We start from the raw sequence: 25,132 nt of genomic DNA on the forward strand, positions 1-25,132 counted from the left end.
ATATAACACGATATCAAGCCCTCATAGATTGCCTTGATCGATCTTTGGTCTCACACAGGTCGACATCCAATGCCACTTCGTTCTCGGCGAGACTCAAGGACAGCCAGCCATGTCATCGGGTACCCTCACGCTGACGTCAGCTCAAACCCGCTGTATCATTCTGAATGGAACCACTCTCGTCATGCTCTATCCGTCTTCGATGTGCCTCTATCAGCAGCTCCACAGAAGTCAATCGGCTGCGAAATGGTCCAGACGAAATACGAGAGGCAGCAAAGCAGACCGAGCACTGCAGATCCACGATTGACCAGATCTGTCCTGGATCAGAGGTACCTCAACACTCCCTCTGACCTCTTCAACTCAGAACACCTAGACCAAGGACGACAAGACGCCAAATACAGCACAATGACCCCTCACAAGCACGCACAACACCGCAGTGCGCGAAAGGCAGTCCCATCGACTTTCCTAAATGATTCGTTCGAGTCACTAATCAACTCAGCCACAACATACGGCTCGCAGAGAGGAGACTACGAGCCTCTGCATGTTATCAGCACGCCAGGACGACTGAACACGAGCAGGTCAGGCATTGAACCTGAAGGCCACGTGAGTGATAAGTGACTTGGTATGCTTCTTCCATATTGTGATGATGCTCGCTAAGTACATCGATTGAAGGGCGCAAAAAGCACGCCACCAACGCCTGATTTTGGCGGATCCATCCTTCCCCAGCCACTATTCTCGTCTTCAGCCAATGATCCGCTTCCCGTGCTTGTGCCCGAGGCCGGAGAGGACAAGACCTTCGACCATTCAGTCGATTCCTACGATCTGGAAGCGGAAACATCATTCGATAGACGTCAAAATGATCTCTACGATGAAGTTCTGACCAGCTGGGACCTCCCTCCATTGTCGTTGTCCAGATCAAACTCCCTCGTCTTAGGCAAAATAACCGACCCGACACATCTGAAAAGGAATCTATCGAAATCGACGGGTCTGCTGGAATCCAGACCTGCTCTCCCACCCCAAATAGCGTCGTCGATATTGCATTCCCCCGCATCGAGTTCCTATCCAATTCGAGCGGTACCCTCACAAAATCGGCTTGGGGATGCTCATGTCGATGTCGAAAGCAGAGAATTGGGTCGTAGAGGGAAGAGAAAGCTGTCTGATAAAGTCAAGAAGGCTGTAGAAGCCTTGGAAGGACAAGTAAGCGTGTGTTCTGCTCACAACACCTCGACCATGATTAGACATGACACGCTGATCTGGGAAACTCTAGCATATGGACAGAGAGGCTACGGAAAGTCCGCCAACGCCATGGAAAAGTGAGTTCCTATCCTCATCCTCGAGAGATCGCTCATGCTCACTATCAATTCATACACGCAGGAATGGCGAGTCTCCTCCAACCCAAGTCTTCTGAATCATCGCTTTCACTCCGAGAAGAGACGAAAAGGATGAGTGAGTGCCATGCACCTGAGTGCCCCTAGGTCCGTCGTCTGACTCATACGATTTATGCCTAGTGTGTGAAGCAAGGGAGAAACGATCGAGAATGAGGTTGCAGAAACAATGAATCCCGCCGGAGATTGTATTCCCTACAGTATCGTCCCTCATCATGTCAATTGTTACCTTGTTCACGGTCATCTGTTAAGTTCCATCTTTCCATGATTGATCATATCGAATCATCTCAATATACATACAAACATATTTACTTGTCCTCCTTGTATCCCTCTATAATGACAATACAATCACCGTTCCTGTAATGATATCGTACCCGAAACCGTCAAAGCACGTGCCCTGCATTCTGAATTCCATTTTTACGCCTTCGCTGCATTCAGAGTGTTCTTCGCCCAAAGCTTGATCAGACCTCTACCCCTTTCATGCGCTGGGAATTGTTTCGGATCTCTGTCGAGGTTTACAAGATCAACACCATCAGCTTGATCACTTCGTAGTGAAGCGAAAAGTCGCATCGATTAAGATGCAGGTTCGAGATCGACTCACCTGACGATAGCTGTAGCATGAGCATTACCAATCTCAGGCCACCAAGTCAGATATTTCTCAAGGGGTAATTGGTTCAACCATAAACACATCCTCATTTGCGAATCTTTCAATTCGATCTTCAGATCAATGTCTTCATGTGCGCTCGAATTGGGGTTCTGATGATCATGAGGAAACAGAGCGGAGGACGATTTGAACAATGATGTTGACGGAGAATCCAAGGGGACATTCTCGACTAGATCCGATTCTAACGATCGTTCGATTCGCCTTATTCCGTCTCGTAAGGCCTGGATGGACATGCCGGAGGGATGAGGGATATGGTATGATCCCTCAGAGGATGTGGATGTTTGCGATAAGAGCTGGAGACGGTGTTTTGACCGACGAGTATCGAGCGATTGTCGAGTTAGGCTAGAGAACCAGGCAAAGAAAACGCGTTGTGTGGTCAGAATGGGAATTTTCTCGATGAGCTCGTTTGTCTCATGAACAGGAAAGAGCGAAATCAAGCTCACATGAGTATCACTATGAGGGGCAGCATGATGGGGAACAGCAAGAGTATAATCTATCAAAGCCGGTAAGCAGCTATTACGGTTTCATCAAAGAGAGGCGCGGCCTGGGCAGGGTTTGAGCTCACATAGTTGAACGGAAATCTATACCTCAAAACAGGAGGTAAAGTACCCATCTTGATTCCCCATCCTTTCTTATTGCCATTCTTAGGTTTCTCAGTCCGATCATCCTCTCGTACGGACCATGATTGTATTATACCGTCTGCATCCGAGTCGACCGATATATGCCTTTGTTCCCATTGAGCGAAATGGTCTACTGGCTCGATAGTCGCTGTGGGATATGGCACGGAATGGTCGTTGATGCTGAGTAAACACAGAGAAGTAATCAGCTTGAACAGTTTGGACTCGGCAAAGCGATATTGGTCGAGCTTGACGGGGAGACTCACGCGCTAGCATATATTTCAAGCCTTTCAAACTTTTCTAAACCCTGATAGAAGATACTTCCTGTCAAGTAGGTGCCGCGTGTAAGCTGAGACTGTACGCTTTTGAGTTGAAGTCGCGCTACTCACTAGGGTCGGCCATAATCTCCAGGAGGGGTCTTTGATCTTCATCGGAATAGTTGTCCGCCACGTACAGCTGTTCACCTGATCTCGACATGATCCTTGCGCCTAGATAGCTGAGCACTCGGGATAGAAGCGTGTCTATGAATTCACACGCAGCCATCGTGAGCATGCCGACTCAAACCAGACCGGTCCAAAAGACGTTCTCAGGACGCCAATGCGTATGGAACGCTGCCACCCACTATATTTAGGGATACCATAATGCTAATTGACCAATCAAATTCAGCTGATGTCCATCGTATTGTTGGGAGAAACAGCTCACAGGTGTTGATATAGTCGAGAAAGAGATTGGTCTGTGTTTGTCGAAGAAGGAGGGCTGACGAGAATGCAGTAGTCCTACCAGGTATCTTGCCACCACTAAGAACATTGAGACGGTAGATCAAACATTGAGACGGTAGATCAGCTCATGCGCATTTGGACGATCCGTTCAGCAGCTGCGCGCAAGCTGATGGTACGCACGACCGCCTAGAGAGTATCCCATCTAGAAGTTCGTCAGCTTGGCGAGCAATTTCAAAGCCTGGTCCTTCAGCTCACCACACTGAATTTGTTCACAGTCTTGCCATCCTTCTGAAGCTCTTTTATCTTTTGATCTACCTGCAGGCGGTAGACATGAGCTTTTGTTCTCCACGGTGATCTAGGCCATTTGCAGCTCACTTCATAAGCTACCCGACTAGCACATACATCAACCCCATCATAAGTCAATTGGCTAGTCATGCCTCCTGCAATCATAATGACCAATTCCCCATCCTGCCTAACGGACTCCTTTGTCTTCGTAGTTGGCCTTGAACTCGAGCCATTCGACCTGCTTTGAACACCAGTAAGTCGAGTGGTTATTGTTGGATCTTCAGAAGGTCCTGAGATATCCTGAGAGGTTTTCGACCCTGCCCAGGCTTTCTCAAGCTCTTCTTCGGCTACTAACAGATGGGCTGGTGAGCCTACGAGTCGCGTCAGCTTTCGATCGGCGACGATCATAATCGGAGAGCTTACCCCATAAGCCGTGTATGAGAACCACCAGATGTACCTTATGCGTCATGACGAGCACTTTTTGCCTAGAGAAGCTCTTCTTTCCTCCTATATGCTTCTGAAATGTGCAGACAAGGAAGGAAAGGCAGAATTGACCTTGTTGATATGGTTATCTTGCTTGACTTTGTACGGTCAGTCAACGTCATTTATCTTGTCATTGCACGTGGATCTGCCGCCCGGGCCTCCACTCTCTGATACATACTCGTGTCTTTCGATGGTATGGCGTACTCTGAGTAGGTTGACATCAACCAATTCCACAACTACCGCATCCAAGCTTCTCTTCTCATATTGTCTATCACTCAACGTCGTCGTAGCAGCTACAGATTGTTCTCAAAGACAGAAGCGACGAAGTCTGCAGGAGAGACGAATTGAATTTGACAATGGCATCTCCCGCGACGTCGCTCACTCCTGCCGCCCGACGAGCAGCCGCTTTGGCAGCCATCGAAGCGCGCATCAGGCCTCCTCCGTCATACGATGAAGTCGCTCAACCAGACAATCCCTCTGACTCTGGCTCAGCCTCGACTCTGGAGCAACCGTCCCTCTCAGCTCCATTGCAGGCCTCGACCGCAGCTGCAGCGGCCTCGATAGCTAGCCCTGCAGCAAATTCCAGAACACGTCCACAAGGCGGAACCACACCGGCTGCCTTGGCTGCTGAAGCGAGGGCTCTTGCCGGATCTAGCACCCCTTCTCGCCAAGCAGAAAGTGCTTGGAGGCCCACAGAGAAGGAGGATCGAGATACGAGAATCAAGTTCTCCAGATTGTTGGATAGGGGGATCGTGAGGGATAATAACTATATAGAGAGTGCTGATGCTGTTGAGGTGAGTACGCAAGCTTAGAAACTCCACTGCTGGGGAAATCGAGTATCAAGAATTTTACGGGAGGACATGCAAACTGCTGAAGAAGCTTGATACATTCAATTGCCGGCTTTCTATGATCCCAATTATACCTTGAAACGAAGGTCGGGGATACGCGAAGCTGACGAGAGGATTACTACCATTTCGATATATTGTTAGACTCTGTTGAAGATCGCTACCAACATCATAAATTCAAATGATCCCAAATTCCGTACTCTCAAGTCGACGAACGCAACAATCAAGAATAAAGTATTGGAAGTGAAAGGTGGACACGATTACCTGATAGCTGTAAGCTAGCTTAGACACTCTACCCTTCCAGCGCGCAATTCCCTCTTGACCCTCTCCGCAAATCCTCGCGGCATAGTATACAGCCAGCTTACGGATGCACATGCTCCCTTGCAGCTCGGATTCCGAACCCAGACGATCGATTTCTCACTTCAATATATCTTTAATCCGACACTGAAAAAATCGCACGAATTGCAAATCGGAGCAGAAGTGTTGAAAGATCACGTGCGTCTCTCTACTCATCAGTACCAAACAATACGTCTGTTCCCCAGAAATATCCCAACGTCCTATCTGAGCTGACGCTGGTCCCATTTGATCGATCCTGACTCGATCGATAGCTCAAAGCATTACAAGACCGAGTCGAGCTTTCCAAGCAATCTAAGATATACGGCGCGTCCGTCGAGGCAGCGAGGAAGGCAGCCGCATTAGCAGATATCGAGGCGGATCGAGAAGCGGTCAGAGCTCGAGCAGCTCGAGAAAAGATCGTTCGGGAAGCGAAAGAAGCCAAAGAGCGAGAAGAGAGGGAAAGGGAAGCGCAGGCAGAGGCTGAGATGTTGGTTGATCAGGCCGATGAGGAAACAAGGGAAATGCGAGATGCTGTTACTCGTCCGACGGCTGTACAAGCTGCTGCTCCTGCTCAGCAAGGCAATGCAGAAGAGGATGAAGAAGAGGAAGAGGAAGAAGATAGAGAGTTGCCGAGTTACGCGGAGGATCGAGAGAGCCGAGGTTGGGGTGGACCGGGACGACGACTTGGCGGATAGGCGTATCCCTTATGCAGCTGACCTGGCTTTGTCTTGCGAATGGATGAAATAAATCCAATCATGACTATTCCCCGATTCTGATTCTCGATCGCATCGCTATCGACATCCTTTCTGTATGTATATATCAGATTTTATTTTGTGTAAATAGCTAGATCATCGCCATCAATCAGCCTAGATCACATGAATGTCACGCGTACGCGAGTATAGGATCCGGGCATAGCCGATTATTCGGGGTCGGTAAATACGGCCCGAATGACTCCCATGTTATGGGATATGATGAGCAATACCGCGCCGTACCGAGTATACAAATACAAGAATAGCTCTGGTGTTCTCAATGTATCATTAGCTCTTCCACCTTTGAATGCAGAACACAGAAAAGCAGAAGTTAAAATGTCGAGTCAAGCGTTCAAGATCGAAGATATCTTCGGCGTCAAAGGACAGGTAAGCCCGATACGCTGCGAGATGTAGTCCTTTTGCTTATCAACCAGCCTATGATCTAAATAGATCGTAGTAGTCACTGGAGGAGGAACGGGTATCGGCAAGGGTGAGATATTATCTACAGTATATGCACCTATATTTCGAGGTATGATCGCTAATTATTTGAGCTGGGAAGCGATCACCGCTGGATTCGCGAATAACGGAGCTAAGGTATACATCACCGGACGAAGAAAAGAGGTCTTGGATGCGGCTGCCAAAGAAATCGGTGGTCAAGTCGTAGCGTATATCCTCTTATCCAAAACCCCTAGACCACGCTATCCGCAAAAGGAAGAAGAGTGAGATTCAGGCCGCTGATGTAGTAATGGGACATAGAATTCAAGGTGATGTCTCTACCAAACAAGGATGTAAAGCCATTGGAGATGCAATTGCAGTTAAAGAATCGAAGGTATGTCAACTTGGTCTGTAGCTCTCAATCTGCATACAATCTATACACGGGGAGCTACCTATCCAAAGTGATTATTCGCCTCGCCGCACTTTGCTAATTTCCGCAACAACCAGATCGATGTCTTGATCAACTGTGCGGGAGTGATGGCGCCCTGGAGATCCAGCGTGACCAATCACGATGATCGTGAGTCATTTAACCGCACCACTGAAGGCTGGTCAAGGCATATTGGAGTTGATCACTGGACCATCCTGCAGCCGATCAGGTAGCGGGTCTCTTATGGGACGGTCATGAAGAGTGAGCCGCATCTACCAATTTCGACAATCGATGTCTAGCTAATCGTGAATCAAAGTGACGATTTCAACTATTCTAACTCGAGTGAGAAAGAGATCTTTAATATCAGAGAGAAGCTTTTTTTTGCTGACATCCACTCGCGCCTAACCCCTAGTCAACGTGAGCGGTAAGTTGTACTCTGCCTCAGAATAATTAGGCCATTCGGGTCCATGCTAACGCTGTTGAATAGGTGTATACTTCGTCACCGCCGCATTGGTACCGTTACTTCGAAAATCCGACTATCCAAGCGTGACTGTCATAGCTTCCATTGCTGGTCTTGCGAATCAGAGGTGAGCCAGTCATCACTCGTACCGTATTCCCTCGGTATACGTAAACTGACCTACAACTCACCTGGTGTTTTCGATTTCAGAGCTATGGGGACAGTCTCTTACGGTGTGACCAAGGTCAGTCAAGTTCCCGATATGTCTTATCCATGTCTCAGAAGAGTCAGGCTGACTGGAAGATTCCATACCGCAGGCCGCAGGTGCGTCAGTTTAAATCTACGCGATCTTTATAGCGGAGAATACTGATTTCCAGTACAGCCATTCACCTTGGAAAACTCCTCGCTGGACGACTTCACCCGTAAGCTCTTTTTATTGTGATCGAGAGCTGTCGGAAATGGTTCATTGCTTATGAACAGTCTTGTACAGGTTGAAGATCAGAGTCAACACGATCTGTCCAGGTGCGTTACGTACTGTTCTCATTGTTCATTCCAGGCAAAAACAAGAAGCCTAACGGAAAAATCGCAATAGGTATCTTCCCCTCCGAGATGACCGGCAAATCCAATAACGGTCAAGGACACGAATACAACCTTGCCGAAGGAGCTGCTAAGGCTGCTAAGCGATCTACGGTCGGTGAGTGTGCTTCGGCTTCTTCACAAGATCCTGCGATTACTTGATATCACAACGCTAGGATGGGGCTAAACCAATGCGATTCAGCACAAGGTGGCTGATGGACAATATTCGGTATTCTATAGGTCGACCAGGTTTGCCGGAGGAGATCGTTGGTCCGGTCCTTCTTTTAGCTAGTAAAGCGGGAGGATACATGGATGGGGCGCTTCTGACTGTGGACGGAGGCAGACTAATGGTACGTCTCGATCCCTCCACGGAAACCAGAGCATCCCGCTTATACAATGCCTTCTCTGATATATCTTTGCTCGCATCACTTGACAGGGCGCCGGTATCAATGACGGTCTTAGACTACCCGAAGACACATATATCTAAAATACTACCAACAAAGCGAGACCCAGACGAGCTTACAAGCCATCTTCCGAGTATCTCTGGACGTAGGGAATGAAGGTATCCAGTGTTGTGCGAGGATATCAGAGGTTATGCATTGCATCCTTGGACGAAGTGGATGGGATAAATCCTATCCGCGAAATGTCCCGTACTCGTACACTGTGCTTTCTATCGCTATTCAATACGTCTCTTCCGGCATCCGAATCCCATCATTGATTCCCGCATTCTACCAGCCATATAAGCATCTCCCTCGCTTCACATTGTCTGCTTCCTGATCTTGATAATCTTGAGGCAACTCACCATTAATCTCCCGCCATCTACAGTGATGATCGCATTATCCATAAATCCGCCTGCCTGACTGGCTAATAATAACGCTGGACCGACAATTTCATGTTTATATCCCGCTCGACCTAGATAAATCCCACCACGGATTCAGCTTAGCCTCAGCAACAACGCAGATCGACCTGGTATGATCAACTTGGTGATAAGAAGGATGATACTTACCAATCGGAGACCGCATAGCTGCTTTTTGGGCTGGAGGGTGTAATACCCTATTCCCATTCTCGTCTACCTTGGAGGTGATTTCGCTGGGGAAGGCTCCTGGTAAGATTGAGTTTACGCGGATTTTGAGCCTGTCTCGAACAAGGGCGAGAACGAGGAGCAGTTCAATCAGCCGTGTCTCGCTTCATCATCCTAGGTTGAATGTCTGCGAATTCAGGTATGGGTGACTTACGGCGATAATCGCCCGGCGAGCATTTCAGCTAGATGAAGAGCTATTTCCACAAAATCCGCCATTCTGAGTAAAACGAAAAGAGTGGTTCGTACAGAATAAAACTTACTTGCCGCCTGTCGCCCAGATCGTTGATTGCAGTTTCAGTATCGTTGTTCTGTACTTGTCCCGCGTTGAGACTTTGCTCACCTTTGATACTCCGTAAGTCAAAGTCGACACTGGCCTAATCGTGACCTACAATCAGCACGCTACGGGCTAAGAGACCTGACACTCGGAAGGCGATAAGCAGAAGTGCTGACCCTGACTCACCGTTGATTAGCTAACGCAGCTACTGATCCAATGACGATCACGCTTCGGATGTCCGATTTGCGAAGTAAGGGGACCAGGGCGGCAGTCATGAAGTATACACCGTTGATGTTGGCTGGTGAGCCCCGTTTCCCGCTGGTCAGCAGACGATGAAGCGATATCATGCACTTTTATCAGATGAAGATGATATACAGAGATCTTACTGGCATTGGTAGCATTCCAATCGTCGCTGTATGGGGACTGTCAGCTTCGCATTGATGAGTTCCTTATAGTGGTAGCTGAACTTACTCTTCCACTCCCTCCCATACAAGCTTTTCGACGGCATCAGCTAAGTAAGACACCAACAATCAGCCTGTTGTCTTTACAGTACATGAGCACATCTGAATTGCAGATTTTTGAGGTCCCGTACGATCGTTGTGGTCTTGTATAGGATTCCTCCAAGGCCTTTGCGCGCCGGCGTTATTGACCAGAACATCAACCTATAATTCGAAGCATGATTCAGACATCAGAATGTTAGAGACACCGCGAGCGGAATATCACTGATGTAACCGAACGGACCCAGGACAAATTGATGTTCAATACTCACAATGTGTTCTTTCTCTGACAATACGTCTGCGATCTTCTTCACCCCTTCCTTGGTAGATACATCCCCTTGTATTCTACATCATTCCGTATCAACCGTCCGTCCCGAGATCTGTCGGCTTGTGAGGCTCGATCGAAATGAGCTTACGCAGATATAGATCCTCCCTTTGCGCTAATCACGCTCAATTCCTTGACGGCATCATCAAGCACTTCCTTCCGCCGTCCAGTGATGTAAATTTTAGCACCATTCGTAATGAAGCCTTCAGCCATCATTCGACCTAGACCGGTACCTCCGCCAGTAATGACGACGACCTGTCGCGGTCCCGCGTCATCAGTCTACGTCAGACATAAGTCGGACATCCTCGACGTTGGGCTCACGGACCTTGTCCTTTACTGAGAACAAGTCGTTCGCCTCGAGTGAGATATTCGTGCCGGCCATATCGAATACCGCAAAACACTGCTCCCTATCTATCTCTTCGGATGCTGATCACGGAGCTGGTACTATACAATATGTCATCAACATCGTCGATCACAATTCTCAGCCATATACTGATTGACTCGCATCTCTCATTCACCCAAAATTAGCTTGAAAGCCGAAGCCGAAGTTGACATCAGCCTAACAGACCGGATCACCGGATCATTATTGTGGATCCAAGCGTAGCGGCACTAGCCGCTTCGCGTGGTATGTTTCGAAGAAGCCCTTATCTTTCGGATGAATCTCCTTATCTTTCGCAATCTCTCTCTAACCGATTTCATTGGTTCTTACTACAAGGGCTTCAATTAGCAGGTTTGTTTTAGCAGCAAAAGAAGAGAACGGTCTATAAATATCGAATGAGGGAGCTTGTCAATGAATGACGAAAACGATACGATGAGAACGGAAGGTATACGTGCCTTGGCGTTTACCTTTTCCATCACGCAAGTTCACCGACCAACGAGCGAAGAAGTTTCGAATGGAGAATCACGCGGTACCCCATGAATCAAGCAGATAAGCAGAGATAGCGTTTATTACATGTAGATCTGATTGGACGATAAGCTATGGAAGAGATGCCATCTCGTCAAGCTTCAGCCTAGATCTCTCATCAGGAACGAGAAGACCTAACGACGACCGTGCACCATGGGGAAATAACCGAGAACTCGTATCATTGATTGATTCCCACTGAAGTCAACTAGTGGACCAAGGGCTATGATTGGTTATCACAGATGCTGTCACTTGACGCACTTGGAGAATGGAGCTGGAGCGAGACGGTGGGGAATCGGTTTACTCGAGTCTATAAGCTGGATCTCATAACGTTAATCGACCTTCGACCTGGCTTGACGAATAGCTTATTTTGAGATAGCTCATTTTCAGCACTTGGTCGGGCGAATCAAGTTTCAGCTTACAATCTGAGGTCGAGAAAGGTTATCCGTCTTTCTTCCGTCTCGAGCAGATTTACGAAACTCGCCAAATCATATATTAACAAGGCTACTGATCAAAGCTTCTCTTGCTCATTTTTTCGAGCTCATCGTATAATTGCCAACACCCATATTTCGTATACCATTCAAGCAAAATGTCGGAAAGTAGTATTTTACCCCAAGGAGCAGGGTATGGAGTCGTCGTCAGTCGACCTAACCTTTATTCGTCGCGATCTTGAACATCAACTGACATCTCGGATGCGCCATAGATCGGAATGGGGCTGTTCTTCAGTTTATTGATGATCGGAATCACGTGGATACAAACTCGTTACACGTCCCACAAGACCTCTTCCGCCGAAGAATTCAACTCTGCCAGTCGAAGGTGGGCCGAGATGACCATGATATCGTCCTTGAGATTGCACTTGACTGATATGTGAGGCCTTCAGTGTGCCGCCCGGACTTATTGCAGCAGGTATCGTCAGTGCTTGGACATGGGCAGCCACCCTCTTGCAATCCAGTGCAACAGCGTGAGTCTGAACATCGAATCCTTCTGTTTAAATGAGGGGCAAATCAGCTGACGATGGACTCCAGTTACAAGTTCGGTATCAGCGGTCCTTGGTGGTGAGTCCAAGGACTAATTATGACAATCACGGACAGCCTAGCTAATTCCCAGATAGGTATGCATCTGGAGCTGCCATTCAAAGTGAGTTCTTTCATACCCGCTGAACGCTTTCGTAGTTGCTTACCTTCGTTGGCGCAGTCCTTCTGTTCGCTATGATCGCTAGTAAACTCAAGCAACACGCCCCTTACTGTCACACGTGAGCAGAGTCTATCAGTCAATGAATCAGCTGTATGCTGACGTCTTGTTAGATATCTTGAGATCATCCGCGCAAGATGGGGGAAATGGGCTCACCTCACGTTCCTCTTCTTCGGAATGGCGACCAACATCATCGTGTCCAGTGGGTTTTTCGTGTCAGTTTCACCCCATCTTTTGCGCCTGAGAGCTGATGTCGGGACTTCTTGTTCATAGCTATGCTCATTCTTGGAGGATCAGCCACTGTTACCAGTCTGACTGGCATGAATACTGTTGCGGCGTGTTTCCTCATCCCAATTGGAGTATCGATCTACGTCTTGACCGGAGGAATGAGAGCGACCTTGATAGCGGATTACAGGTAAGCATCTTGCCTCTCACAGAGCACCAGGCATCCCCGCTGCAATTACTAATCTGTCATCCACTCAATCTCAATAGTCACACCCTCGTGCTATACTGCATCCTCATCGCGTTCGCTCTTACCGCATACGGAACTTCGAATATCATCGGATCGCCATCTAGGATGTGGGATCTCCTAGCGCAAGCCGCCGAGCAGAAACCTATCGCCGGTAATGCTCATGGATCTTACCTTACTATGCGATCTAAGAGCGGCCTCATCTTCGGTGTCCTAAACATCGTCGGTACGTTGAGAATTCTGCCTTCCTTTCACGCTCGTACCACAAACTAATGCTGTGCGCGGGTTAGGGAACTTCGGCACTGTATTCAATGATCAAGCCTACTGGCAGAGAGCCATCGCCTCCAACCCCCGGACCAGTGTCAAGGCTTTCTTGTGGGGTGGAATCGCTTGGTTTGGTGTTCCCTTGGGTATCGCTACCAGTCTCGGATTATCGGCTGTTGCTTTGGCGCACGGTGAAAACCCTTTGATCACTCTTACAGCCGATGAAGTATCTGCCGGTCTTCCAGCAGTCAAGGGTGAGTAGTCATTCCCTTTCAATACCTTGTGGACTTACAGATGTGTATTTCATGTGATTGACGATATTTGTGCTTGTCTTCCAGCTGCTGGTGCATTGATGGGTCAATCCGGAGCTACCGCTATGCTCATCCTACTCTTCCTGGCGGTCACCTCAGCATGTAGTGCAGAGCAGATCGCCGTTTCTTCTTTGCTCACCTACGACGTCTACGGAACATACATCAACTCGAAGCCCTCGGAGAAGCAAATCTTGTGGGTCAGTCACCTATGTATCTTCGGTTACGCGTTATTTATGGGCGCCATCGCCACCGCGTTCAACTATATTGGAATCAGCATGGGATACTTGTACGAGTTGATGGGAACCATCATCGGCTGTGCAGTCGTCCCGATCGCTTTGTGCGTCACATGGAAGAAATGTAATGGACAAGCAGCTATCGTCGGCGCGATATTGGGTTTCTTTGCTGGAGTAGCGGGATGGCTCGGTATCACCTCGAGCTTGAACGACGGAGTCATCAACGTCGAGACTACTTTCGGGGATTACGAGATGTTGACTGGCAATCTGCTTTCGATCGGTGTTGGAGGAATCATCACAGTTGGCTGGTCCTTATTCCGACCGGCTAATTTCGATTGGGATATAACTAGGAATATCAATGTTCAGCCCGACTACGAGACCACCACAATCACTCAGGGTTCTCAGCCTCAATCTCCTAATGTCGATCAGAGGATTATCGAGAAAGAAAAGGAAATGAATGGTACAGAGGATGTCACTCCCGACAATGCCCCCACCGAAAGAGTGGTAGAAGAGCAGCCGTCCGATTTGGTAGAAGAGAGACAAGGGTTACAGAAAGCTTTCAGGTTTGCAGCTTGGTCTGCACTCAGTCTGGTCATCATCCTCATCTTCGTCATTCCACTACCTCTGTTCTTCTCTTCTTATGGTGAGTCTCGCAATCATCTCATCCTCTGACGTTCAGACAGCAATCGTCAAGATAATTATGAGAAAGCTAACTTTGGCCTTGCTCCTAGTTTACCCGAAGAGCGGATTCACAGCTTGGGTTTGCGTATCGTTGATTTGGCTATTCGTTGGGCTGGCTATGGTCGGCATATACCCCATGTGGGAGGCTAGAAAAGGTCTGATGCAAGTAAGTCGCAGTCCGAGTTCGTCACCGAATTTTGACGCTAGTCTGTGGCGACGGCGGAATCCGGAATTGCCCTCCAGCATAGTAGCGGCCTAGCGCTAATCCTTATCTTTTGAAATTAGGTGGGCCGGGGAATTGCCGCCGACTTGAGAGGAATGCGCACTTGATGTCAAGTATGAGAGATAAGAACGCTTTCTGGCTGCATGTAATCACCTTATTCACAGATTAGGTAGACCGAAAGGACAACATGCATGTCAGAGGTACAAAATGTAGACATGACAGCTTTGGTGGGGATGAGCAACCGATCAGGTCAAGTAAGGCACAGCAAGGGTATGCAGCATCTGTGATGGTCACTAGCGCGTTCGGCAAAAGGTAGGGATGTGTGTGTGTGCCATGAGCAATGCGAGTCCGGCAATCCCATCCCCTTCTGAGTGTGACCTAACATGCCATGCATGTGAGACTCTTATCTCTGGCAGGATGTGTAAGTATTAGAATTAGGCGACGAGCCGCGCCAATTACCAGACTCCGGAGTCTGTCTTGTAGGGTAGGGCGCTAGAATTTAGCCATGTGACAAACACTCCCTTTCGGCTTGTTCTTGTTCCTGTGATCCACCCAAAACCCCCACTCCACAGCTCAAACTCCTGACTCATCCCTCTAAAACTCCCTTAGGAAGCTTATCTGTAATAGCGGTAGAGCATAATTTTTGGTCCTTAGACCAGCCAAGATCGGCTACGGTTGGCTTACGGCATAAATCCACAGGTCGGGAGATGATTATATCATTAAGATTATTGCGCTGCTGAAGGCGCGCGGCACTTTGGAGAGCAAGATCGACGGACGAATCGGAATCGCACTGAATCTCATAGCGTAGAGCGTTATCAATCCAGTCAATGTGATACTCGGCAGCAGGATGATGATACATAAGTATCGTCGGGTGGCTGCTGAGAATTACGATGATGATAGCCCCCCTTCCTCACTCGTTAATCTCGTTAATCGCAACACAAGCGAATTTAACGAATTCCCTGACGAGGACGACGATCGATACGGTCTCTCCTACAACGACTACGGCAACATGTCTTCGACTATCTTGAGGCATGATGAACCAAACAATCACAGTAACGTGGCTTTACCGCCTAGGATATCTGATGAGGAGGAGGTACCTCTAGATAAGATGGACAAGGAACTTCCTCGCGATCATGATCATGTCCTTGACGGCACCCACGCACCCCACAAGGTAGTCGAGGTACCCTTCGCCATCACAGCTGATGGACACCGACTCACAGTCGGTGATACACTGCCCGAAGTCAAAGCTGTTGCCCTCGAGACCGATGATCCGGAAGAACCATGTGAAACTTTCCGATCCTATTTCTTGGGTACCATCGTAGCGGCTGTAGGAACAGGCTTGAACGTTTGGTTCGGTGCTCGACAACCCGGTATATATATCTCACCTTTCCTCGCTCAACTGCTCTCATACCCCATCGGTGTCGCTCTCGCTCGAACTCTCCCGTCACGTAAGTTCACCGCTTTTGGACGTACATGGTCGCTCAATCCTGGCAAGTTTTCGATGAAAGAGCATGCTCTCGTAAGTCCCCTTATATCGGTCCTATTCAATCTAAAATGCTTCCAGTACTTCGCTAAATGGCTATCTCTCTTAAACCTGTAGATCGTCATGATGGCAACTGTCTCTTTCCCCACTGCTACAGCGGTAGACGTCATCATCGCTATCCGTCAACCCATCTTCTTCAACGATCCGGAAATGGCCAATCAAAAGGGTTTCCAGTTCCTGGTCGTATTGTCCACTCAATTCCTGGGTTTCGGTGTAGCCGGCTTAGCGAGAGATTACCTGGTTTACCCTTCAGCTATGACTTGGCCACTGAATCTAGCCAAGATGTCTCTGTTTAACGCTTTACACAAGAGAAAAGTGAACGAACATGGTATGGTGACTTTACCGGATGAAAATGCTGAAGAGCAAGAAGAACCTGCTGTGCATGGTTGGAAAGTATCGATGTTCAGATTCTGCATATACGCCATCGCCGGGTCCTTCTGTTGGTTCTTCATGACGGCGTTCATCTTCCCCTCTCTCACCTACTTCAATTGGCCAACTTGGATCAGCCCAACGAACAAGAAGCTCGCCATCATCATGGGTTCGATTACTGGTCTTGTGAGTCTCTAATCGCTTGCATTGATCAATCCATATGGAAGGACCGACACTGACGCTTCATTTAATCGTACAGGGTCTAAATCCGCTCCCTACCCTTGATTGGACATACATCAGTGGTGCAGGTCTGACCCCCTTGATCACTCCATGGTGGGCGTCGGTCTCCATACTCAGTGAGCATATACCTTCTCTTCGCTTGCTGCAAGATTTATCTGGGCTGATCAAGTCAAATTGCTCTGCGCCATCTTAGTCGGAGCGTCAATCGGTTATATCATCATTGCCGCGCTCTACTTTTCCAACGTGTGGTACAGTGGATACCTTGTACCAAACTCCAATCAAGCCTTTGACCGATTCGGAGCGTACTACAATGTCACTAAAGTGCTTAGCGCTGATAGAACTCTGGATGTTGAGGCATACCGAGAATACTCTCCGTAAGCGACCTTGCCTATCTCCTCGGTACGGCTGAGCATGTTGAGCTGATTAATCGTGCTTGTATAGACTCTACTTCGGAGCAGGTTACAACATCGTCATCACTGCTTATTTCGCTTCGTATACCGCAATTCTGACGTATGCCGTCCTCAACCATTGGTCGGACATCAAGAAGGGTTTCAACATGGGAGTTCACCGAGTCAAGAGTCTGTTTAACCGGGAACCAAAACCTGAAGGTTTTGTTCACGATCAACCAGACTACGACATCCACTACGCTCTCATGACCCGATACAAGGAGGTACCCCAGTGGTGGTTCTTGGTCGTGCTGGTCTTCTCCTTGGTTCTCGGTATCATCATGTGCGAAGTATACAACACCACCATGCCAGTGTGGGGTATCTTCTGTTGTTTGGCCATGGTCGCCATATTCGTCATTCCCACCGGTATCATCCAAGCCATCTCCGTGAGTACGATCCCAAACCCCTTCACAGTTCGTTGGCATCGACGCATACTGATACAGGACTTCTTATCAGAACATGCAAATGACTCTGGTCATTCTGGCAGAGATTATCCCCGGTATCGCGATCCCTGGTCGCCCATATGCCAACATGATCTTCAAGCTGTACGGATGGGTCTCCCTCTCTCAAGCTTTACTGTATATCCTCGATCAGAAACTCGCGCATTACCTTCATTTACCACCTCGAGCGACCTTTAGAGCTCAGATGTGGGGCGTGATCATCAGTTCTTTCGTCTCATTGGCAATAATCAACTGGCAATTCCAAGCGATTCCCGATCTCTGTGTTCCGGGTCAAAAAGATCTCATGACCTGTCCTTACTACGTGGGTAATCCATCTCTCTGTTGGAGAGTCAACAAAAATATTGTAGCTAACAGACAGCTTCTCATAGACCACCTTCTACTCTTCAGCATTGCTTTTCGGAGTCGTCGGTCCTCAGAGAATGTACGGTAGCTTGGGTCTATACAAGCATACCCTGTGGGGCTTCTTTGCCGGTTTCGCTCTCGTCTTCTTAGCTTGGGCAGCCAAGAAGAAATGGCCTAACAAGATTACCAACAGTAAGTCCCAAGTCTCAAGTCGCTACCAATCCGACCTCTGCAAGCGGACAACAATCAGCTGATGATGATGTCTTCACTATCAAATAGACATCAACGTGCCTGTTATCATCTTCGGCGCGATGTACTTTGCTCCGTACAATTGGTCGTTCATCTGGGCCGGTATACCTTTGGCATGGTTCTTCATGTCATACGTCTTCAAGCGATTCCCCGCCTGGTGGAACAAGTACTGTTATGTCCTTTCGATCGGTCTTACAGTTGGCGCTGCCGTCAGTGGGGTGATCCAGTTCTTCTGCATCACTTATCCAGGAGGTAAAATGCCTGCTTGGTGGGGTAATACAGTCTACGTCGCTGGTGAGTCAAGGCTTCCCCTTTCATGAGGCTCTGACACCGATTTGTTTTCGCTCAAAGAGGCATTGCTGACATGGCTGCGTGATTGCTTGCAGGTTGTGATGGTCTCGGATGTCCCATCAAGGAGATGCCTGAAGTTGGATATTTCGGTCCAGGAGTGAGTTCCTCTCCGGCTGTTCAGATTGAATATCAGTTCGGTCTGGCTAATTGGATTTTTCGACTTCCCGTAGCCCGGAGAATACCTATAATCACCTCTCCTCCATTCGCTGTCCGATAAAAAGCTCAATCCAGATCTCCCATTGATGATCGGAATGTGCAAATAGGTGGCATAGGTAGTGCGAAGAGTATGAGAGTTGGGAAAAGTGGGTGTAGATGTTGCGTCGATGTAGATGAAGTGGAAAATCTGGCTCGGGAGGTAGTTGTCATATTTACATACTTTTCAGAATATGAGGTAGTTAAGTTGTAGTGTGAGGCGAACGTGATTTGAATCTGATTTGGGGAGCAGTAATCAGTTGTAGTAGTCAACAGTTGTTTTCTTTACGCGTGTTGGGTTTTGGTTATTATTGATGAGGGTTCTCCAGTAATAACGATTCTTTAATTGTCGATGGTCGTTTCGAGTATCTAACGCGAAGTGATATGATGCAATGTGATGCATAGTCAGTCAGACAATCAGAAGGCGCACTCGCTTGGCCAGCTGAATCATCGATACAAGGTAAGAGTTACACAGGCAATGTGTCCATGTGAATACGTACACACGGCGCGATGCACCAAGATGAAACGTCTCAACATGTAAAATACATTCCTCTTACTCTCGACTTGACTTGGCATCTGGAAGATCATAAAGTAACAAACAGTATATACCAAAAGAAAATACAATCTGTAATGTTGCGTATGTACACTCGTTTACATTCTTATTGACCATGCTCGCTTTTACTCAACACTTCTCAATTAGTGTTGTGTATACTGCTACTCAAAGATGGCCCGAAAGGTGAAGAAATAGGGAAAAGGAGATAGAGATGGAGAAAAGAATCTTTGATGGAACGTGTATGTGCAAGATCATAAGGGAATACAAATAGGGCGAAATGATCAACGAGTGTACTAGTACATTGAGCTTGACAAAACCAGCAAAGCATTCGGTATTCGCATCGGATATCGTGTTGTCTTCGTGACGGTAGGTGGGTAAGGATGGGTACAATGACTGAGACTAATGTCCGTCCCCGTGAGAGTGTGAATATTCGCTTTCACTCGCAAAAGTGATAGCGCCTATAAACGAGTTCCAACGATTAGCATCTGAGACCTCCAACGATGATGGAGAAGGGAAAACGGGGGAAACCATAAGCCACTCACTCTCGCTCAGTCCCGCTCCAGATGGTTTCCTCATCAAACCCCTCGGACCAAAACTACTATTCCCACCGCTGAATCCCCTCAGATCATCTTGCAGAGGTCTATGCGATCCATGTATTGCTACACTGGCACTTCTGCCCAAATTCGGTTCTGCACTCAGACTGCTGAAACTAGAAGGGAAGAGTGGTGATCCAGGACCTCTTTCATATACTGGTAAAGTGGCTGATCCTCCCAAGACGGGAGTCTGTAATTGCGATGAAGGCGATCGTGGGATGAATTGGTCTTTCGCTAATGTCGGTGAAGTACAGATCTGTAAACCCACAAAAGACTTGGACCGCCCGTTCTTACTAGTTCCGACTTTTGGCGGGGTTGACGGTAATTGTTTGAGATGTTGGCGCGATCCAGCTGTAGGCGAGGATAAGATCGGATCGAATTTGTCCTTGTTTCCTGCTTTCTGAGCGGTAGTGAACTGACTTTGGACGGGCGTGATACCTTCGTCCGCCTCGGTCATCTCTCCGATCATACCCATCCCACCACCCGGTTGATGACTTGATCCAAGGAGAGCTTTCATACCTGCTGCGGCCTGCTCATCCTCGTCTTCCACTATCTCTCCAAAGGCAGCTGCTAGCGCTCGTTCGGCCTTTGACGCCTCGTTCGGATCTACAGCTTCTAATCCTTCAATCCAGACTTGATTCAGGGTAGGGTCGTATTCGCCTTCATCGCCCAGTCCCAAACCACCCCACGAAGGAGGAATATCATCTTCGCCTCCAGCGTTCAACAAGTCCCCATCACAACCTAGACACACGCCTAATTTCTCCCAGAGGGCCACTGATCTAGCTCGGACAGCTTGTCGCGCACGGAAGATCCAATCGTAATCTGGCGATTCGTTCCGACCTATCTTGCTAAGATGTTTCATGAATTCCTCCCAGTTCCATAGATCAGGCTCGATTTCTCGCCAATTGGGTCTAGCGGGATCTTTAGGGAAAGCAGCCCTGAGAAGCTTGAACAGTGATTCATTCGCGGGATGAGCGATCAGCTCGGTGACCTCTTGAGGACGGTCAACGAAAGGAAGCAAGACGTCTTCCTCCATCTGAGTGTATTCGACAGGTTCAAGTGCCACTGGCGGCTTCTCTTGATCAGCGACTCCAGGTCGAGAAGAAGCTCCGGCACTTTTTCGTCGTTTGAGCTCTGCTCCCTTGAACCCACCTTCGGGCATCATGACGGGAGACGTTAACTGCCGGGCAATATCTACTACTTCGTCGGGTGAGAATCGTTTGGTTTGAATACCGCTCTCAAGGCTTTCACCGCCATGGAAGGAACCAACCCGATGGAGAGAGGTGTTCATCTCTTGCATAGGGGAGCGGGCGATTGGAAGAGGAGACATTCCGCCGAATGAGGAGGCGGCAAATGATCTTCGGGGACCGCGATTTGAAGTCGCAGGCATGTCGCTGGCTGCAGCGAAGGAAGTGAAAGGGGCCAAAGCAGAAGAGGATTTAGATCGATTGTGTCTAAGCATCCTCATCAGCATTATTCGAACAGCTTATCAGCGCGCCCAGAGCTCACCTTCGGATCGCAGAGCTATCAGCTGCGGGAGCCTTGACCAGAGTCAACCTCGAGAAGAGGTTACCTGAATCATTTTGATCGATATCCTCTTTCCCTCCGGCAGCCCAACCCGCTGCGTGAGCGATGAGACTCTGCCTTCGACTGAGCGATTTGGTGACAGAGCTGGCTCTGCTTCTTCCGCTGATACTGCCTGCATCAGATGAAGCCGTTGTTGGTGGGAGCGCAGCCTTCACCGGCTGAAGGGGAGAGAAGGTTTGTAAAGGTGACAATGCGGACAACTTGGGCGGGCGAGAAGGCGATGCGGATCCTTTTGCATTGCGCCCGCTGTAAGGCGAGGAAGGGGACAAGGGATCGTCTAAGGGGAACATGTTTTCCTTGTTCGCTCCTCTGCTTCTTCCGCTGGGAGAGAGATGAGTGATATCTTCTGGCTTGGGCAGATCGGCTCGCAATGTGGAGTGCGGCTGGGGTGTAGGTGCTTTGATGTCCGGCGCCTTGTTCTGCGATTCACGAGGTACGAATCGCGAGCCAGAAGAGCGAGTGGGCAAAGGCCAAGGCGGTAGCGACATGGAAGAACGTGTTTTTCGACGAAAATCCGGACGCGAAGGGAGTGCAGGGAGGTGAGCATTCGGCAAGGAGCAGGATTTGTTGAGTGTAGTCGTAGCAGCGGTGTCCGTATCGCCGATCAGAGGGTAGTAGTGTAGGAGAGCGTCCAGAAGGGGAGTGAAGGAGGATGAGGCATTAGGTGGAGAAGCCATGGTACAGTCAGCATATCAACAAGACACATTATCGGTATCGTCGGGAAGAACAGGAATGAGACCGCACGGAGAGAGCAAAGGCACAGCGATAAGGTGTTTTAGGCAATGCAAACACGCTGAAGCTATGAGAGCTTTAAGCGAGGTAGACTTCCCAAAGGATGGGGGATCAATGGGTTGTTGAATAGAAGATAAAGGAGGGATGTTGGAAGACGCGATGAAAGTATGAACAGCTACAGCTGGGCTCAAGTTCAACCAGAAGGCCAGGTCTTATGGTGTGATAGCCAAAAGAAGATGCAGTCTGACCAAAGATGTAGCTGAATATTGCGGGCGATGACATCACTCACAGCCTTGTTATTACCCTCGTCTTCCTCTTCGTCGTCTTCGGCCAATGCCGTCAATGAGCTTCTGCTTTGTCTCCCGGAGCCAACGCCTGAAGACGAATGGAACGAATCGTATTCGTGATCGTCTTCTTCACCATGTATGTTGCGTTGATCTTCAGGAGGAGGTATGTTCCGTGGTTGTGGTGAGTCTTCTATCGACTTGAATGAGAATGAAGAGAACATAGACATGTCGCTCGTTACGTAGGTCTCTTTTACTTGATCACCTGGCAAAAGTATAACTTAGAGAAGGGGTATAAGGGATGACGACAGCCTCAAGTCAAGAAGATTGGATTTTAATACTTGTTTCGCTGGAATGGAAAGCGGGCGTAGGGTGGAGATGCGGGTACGAGGTATGTTGGTTGTACGTGACGAATCTTGGCTACTGAATTGTTATTACTCTGAGCAGAAGAAGCTTCTTTTGGGATGTCGACACGATCAATCGGCACTTGTTAGCCGGAGTCCCGTGATTCTTCGTTCTTCTACTCTCTTGTACGGCAAATACAAGGATCAAGTGGTGTGTAGGCTGTGTGTTTATGATGGCAAGGAATGTGTATATGAGGGGCACAGGCGACAAAGGGGCGTTTTGTGTGATGGGTGTGAGTGATTTTACCGGTCCTCAAGGTGTATGACGATGGATGTTCCGACCCGATAAACTATTATACTGCTAATTGCACACCCTTCCTTTGTGACCATTCAACTGTTCAACTAACTTAACTTACCCCTTGAAATCATCCCACTGTCACACCAATCAACTCTATAATCTGCTTGGAGCCGCTTTGACGTAGATCCCAAAAGGTGGGGTAGACTGAAAGAGTGAGGGGCCAACCATAATATGATCCCATTGAAAAGGGTGGGAAAATATCAGTCAAAGGTACGAATTCTGGCAGAATAACGTTGTTATGACGCTCTGCTATGTAGGATATGACCGATGATGCACCAAGAAGAATAGCTTGGCGGGGATTCACCTTAGCTCAGCCGACTGACGTAATACCAGTACCCATGCGTTTCACTACGGTGCAAGCTATTTTCGCGAGGGATTTCAGATGTCGCTTGCAACGACGACAGTAAGCATGCTTGAACCACCATGCTTGTCTCGCTCAGACCGCATCATACCATAGCAGGATGATATCTTAGCTGTGCATACCATTGACGAAATATACAATCGCATGCGAAGCTTGGACTCCTTGAAGGGAAGGCGAATCTCGCAAGCGTCGACCACGCCTAAGGCAGCCCAATAGATCATTATCCTTTTATGCAGAAGCATTGACAGTCTGCGAGTCAACCTCCTTTCTCGATACTGATGTAATCATACGAAGCCTAATGACACTTCGAGTTGGTGGCATTGTTTCTTCTACACCATATATAGCTTAAGGACCGACCTCGTCGGTTGACTTTCCATACATCCCCTCAGCCAATATTCCCATTCACAGCGCTTTGATCTGAAGATACATTTTACTACTAACGCTCACCGCTTATACAACAGAAACATGCCTCTTGAATGCGTGGACGACAAGGGCAATGTCGTACCGATCGACCTCAATGGCACACCCAGTTTCGAGACCAATACCAGCATTCTCGTTACTCACAAGCATCCTGACTCGACCGCTAATTCTCAAGACGAGGGCCAATCGATCTGGGGTGGGTCGACGTACTTTCAAGACAATGTGGATACTACCATTGACATTGCGGAACAAGTGGAGAGTATGAGACCGAATTTCGGATCATATTGCGTAGGTGCTGTACTGCAATCATTGACTAGTCCATTCAAATCGTGTGAAATCTCCGCAGCGCTGATTCCAATAATCATGCAATTGCCAATTTGGCTCCAGGACACGTGCAAAAGCAAAGTAGACAGCTTTCATTCGCGAAAGTACGACACTCTCAAAGCGGAGTGGGATGCAAGCGTCCAAGTCACTGTCCTGGAAACCAAGGTTAAGTATATGACTGACAATGCGCTTTCGGTATGCTCAAACGGTTGTCTTACACCTGCTCCCAAGCAGATCACTCTCACTCTCGCCGCCAGGGACCCGAGCGGGGCAGTGTACAGTGCCATGCCCTCGAACTACGCTCAAGCCTTAGAGTATGTTGGCGGAACGCAGTGTAAACAGTGTGACGGCTGCACATACGCCGGAATATCTAGGAATCATCGTATTCCAGTTGGAAGTTCGAAGCGGTTTGTCAGACCCGCCGATGTCACCCATGAGTTCACGGACCAGTCTTCCCTTGGGGTTGATACTGCATAGTACTGCGGTATGAGCTCGTTCCTGTTGGCGCTGGGGCTAATTACGTACAGAGGATGTTCGAATGCATTTGATAGCTGAAGTCGGGCTCATATCCCTCATCAATGGATGGCACAAGACAGCAGAGCTTGATATATTTCTTTACGTGGTATATTGAACGAGCAGCCGCTCTCGACTTGCTATTTCATATCAGCGCAGCTCGCGAGCTCAGACTTCGAGAGGGATGGCATCGATACAAGCTCCTTTCAGACTGTCAATGGTCCAGCCCTTATTGAGGACGAGGCGCTGTGGGATCCGCCAAAGACTGCAGTCCACACTGCCACGCGGGTCCTTTCTCCGACTTGCGCCTGATTCTCCTTTCGGTGAACAAAGGTCCCATCCCTCCTTTGCTTCTGACAAATCTCATTGAAAGACAGCAGCAGTATTTCGAGTCGAAAGGTATTTTTCGCTCACTGGAGTACATATAAGGTCTTGAGTCGTCTGG

General features: G+C 48.5%; 10 protein-coding genes across 10 annotated transcripts; 6 read left to right on the forward strand and 4 right to left on the reverse strand.

Moving 5' to 3' along the window:
• Positions 1-402: 402 nt before the first annotated feature.
• On the forward strand, positions 403-1,555 carry I303_101908 (uncharacterized protein; the record flags this gene model as incomplete). Its single annotated transcript, XM_018405305.1, has 5 exons — positions 403-600; positions 670-1,194; positions 1,265-1,310; positions 1,372-1,443; positions 1,506-1,555. The coding sequence occupies 5 exons, from the start codon at positions 403-405 to the stop codon at positions 1,553-1,555; spliced, it is 891 nt and encodes a 296-aa protein (XP_018265586.1).
• Positions 1,556-1,799: 244 nt separating this feature from the next.
• On the reverse strand, positions 1,800-4,136 carry I303_101909 (uncharacterized protein; the record flags this gene model as incomplete). The annotated part of the gene is made up of 12 exons (XM_018405304.1): positions 1,800-1,887; positions 1,984-2,388; positions 2,490-2,539; positions 2,612-2,846; positions 2,930-2,987; positions 3,053-3,184; positions 3,286-3,307; positions 3,366-3,460; positions 3,563-3,584; positions 3,638-3,697; positions 3,758-4,038; positions 4,091-4,136. 12 exons carry the CDS (start codon positions 4,134-4,136, stop codon positions 1,800-1,802), a joined length of 1,494 nt encoding a protein of 497 aa, XP_018265585.1.
• Positions 4,137-4,506: 370 nt separating this feature from the next.
• On the forward strand, positions 4,507-6,026 carry I303_101910 (uncharacterized protein; the record flags this gene model as incomplete). Its single annotated transcript, XM_018405303.1, has 4 exons — positions 4,507-4,944; positions 5,140-5,268; positions 5,383-5,490; positions 5,604-6,026. 4 exons carry the CDS (start codon positions 4,507-4,509, stop codon positions 6,024-6,026), a joined length of 1,098 nt encoding a protein of 365 aa, XP_018265584.1.
• Positions 6,027-6,416: 390 nt separating this feature from the next.
• On the forward strand, positions 6,417-8,462 carry I303_101911 (uncharacterized protein; the record flags this gene model as incomplete). Its single annotated transcript, XM_065968438.1, has 14 exons — positions 6,417-6,467; positions 6,531-6,570; positions 6,640-6,745; positions 6,837-6,909; positions 7,023-7,092; positions 7,164-7,203; positions 7,259-7,284; positions 7,430-7,529; positions 7,610-7,647; positions 7,782-7,821; positions 7,890-7,921; positions 7,992-8,093; positions 8,216-8,325; positions 8,412-8,462. 14 exons carry the CDS (start codon positions 6,417-6,419, stop codon positions 8,460-8,462), a joined length of 879 nt encoding a protein of 292 aa, XP_065824510.1.
• A 193-nt stretch (positions 8,463-8,655) lies between these two features.
• I303_101912 (uncharacterized protein) lies at positions 8,656-10,534 on the reverse strand (the record flags this gene model as incomplete). The annotated part of the gene is made up of 12 exons (XM_018405301.1): positions 8,656-8,703; positions 8,778-8,887; positions 8,982-9,109; positions 9,211-9,323; positions 9,397-9,430; positions 9,517-9,628; positions 9,717-9,742; positions 9,802-9,841; positions 9,923-9,992; positions 10,100-10,172; positions 10,244-10,407; positions 10,478-10,534. The coding sequence occupies 12 exons, from the start codon at positions 10,532-10,534 to the stop codon at positions 8,656-8,658; spliced, it is 975 nt and encodes a 324-aa protein (XP_018265582.1).
• A 1,108-nt stretch (positions 10,535-11,642) lies between these two features.
• I303_101913 (uncharacterized protein) lies at positions 11,643-14,532 on the forward strand (the record flags this gene model as incomplete). Its single annotated transcript, XM_018405300.1, has 13 exons — positions 11,643-11,690; positions 11,757-11,869; positions 11,934-12,014; positions 12,079-12,108; positions 12,165-12,190; positions 12,248-12,305; positions 12,358-12,446; positions 12,518-12,659; positions 12,737-12,939; positions 13,004-13,231; positions 13,316-14,164; positions 14,253-14,368; positions 14,488-14,532. 13 exons carry the CDS (start codon positions 11,643-11,645, stop codon positions 14,530-14,532), a joined length of 2,028 nt encoding a protein of 675 aa, XP_018265581.1.
• Positions 14,533-15,434: 902 nt separating this feature from the next.
• I303_101914 (OPT family small oligopeptide transporter) lies at positions 15,435-18,614 on the forward strand (the record flags this gene model as incomplete). Its single annotated transcript, XM_065968439.1, has 10 exons — positions 15,435-15,944; positions 16,026-16,523; positions 16,597-16,693; positions 16,771-16,951; positions 17,019-17,409; positions 17,480-17,785; positions 17,853-18,018; positions 18,106-18,369; positions 18,462-18,523; positions 18,597-18,614. 10 exons carry the CDS (start codon positions 15,435-15,437, stop codon positions 18,612-18,614), a joined length of 2,493 nt encoding a protein of 830 aa, XP_065824511.1.
• A 956-nt stretch (positions 18,615-19,570) lies between these two features.
• I303_101915 (uncharacterized protein) lies at positions 19,571-22,028 on the reverse strand (the record flags this gene model as incomplete). The annotated part of the gene is made up of 3 exons (XM_018405298.1): positions 19,571-19,629; positions 19,714-21,218; positions 21,274-22,028. The coding sequence occupies 3 exons, from the start codon at positions 22,026-22,028 to the stop codon at positions 19,571-19,573; spliced, it is 2,319 nt and encodes a 772-aa protein (XP_018265579.1).
• A 248-nt stretch (positions 22,029-22,276) lies between these two features.
• On the reverse strand, positions 22,277-22,597 carry I303_101916 (uncharacterized protein; the record flags this gene model as incomplete). The annotated part of the gene is made up of 2 exons (XM_018405297.1): positions 22,277-22,294; positions 22,373-22,597. The coding sequence occupies 2 exons, from the start codon at positions 22,595-22,597 to the stop codon at positions 22,277-22,279; spliced, it is 243 nt and encodes an 80-aa protein (XP_018265578.1).
• A 1,298-nt stretch (positions 22,598-23,895) lies between these two features.
• Positions 23,896-24,651, forward strand: I303_101917 (uncharacterized protein; the record flags this gene model as incomplete). The annotated part of the gene is made up of 1 exon (XM_018405296.1): positions 23,896-24,651. One exon carries the CDS (start codon positions 23,896-23,898, stop codon positions 24,649-24,651), a length of 756 nt encoding a protein of 251 aa, XP_018265577.1.
• Between the last annotated feature and the right edge of the window lie 481 nt (positions 24,652-25,132).

The sequence above is a fragment of the Kwoniella dejecticola genome, chromosome 2 (assembly GCF_000512565.2).
Source record: "Kwoniella dejecticola CBS 10117 chromosome 2, complete sequence".
NCBI classification, from domain to species: Eukaryota; Fungi; Basidiomycota; class Tremellomycetes; order Tremellales; family Cryptococcaceae; genus Kwoniella; species Kwoniella dejecticola.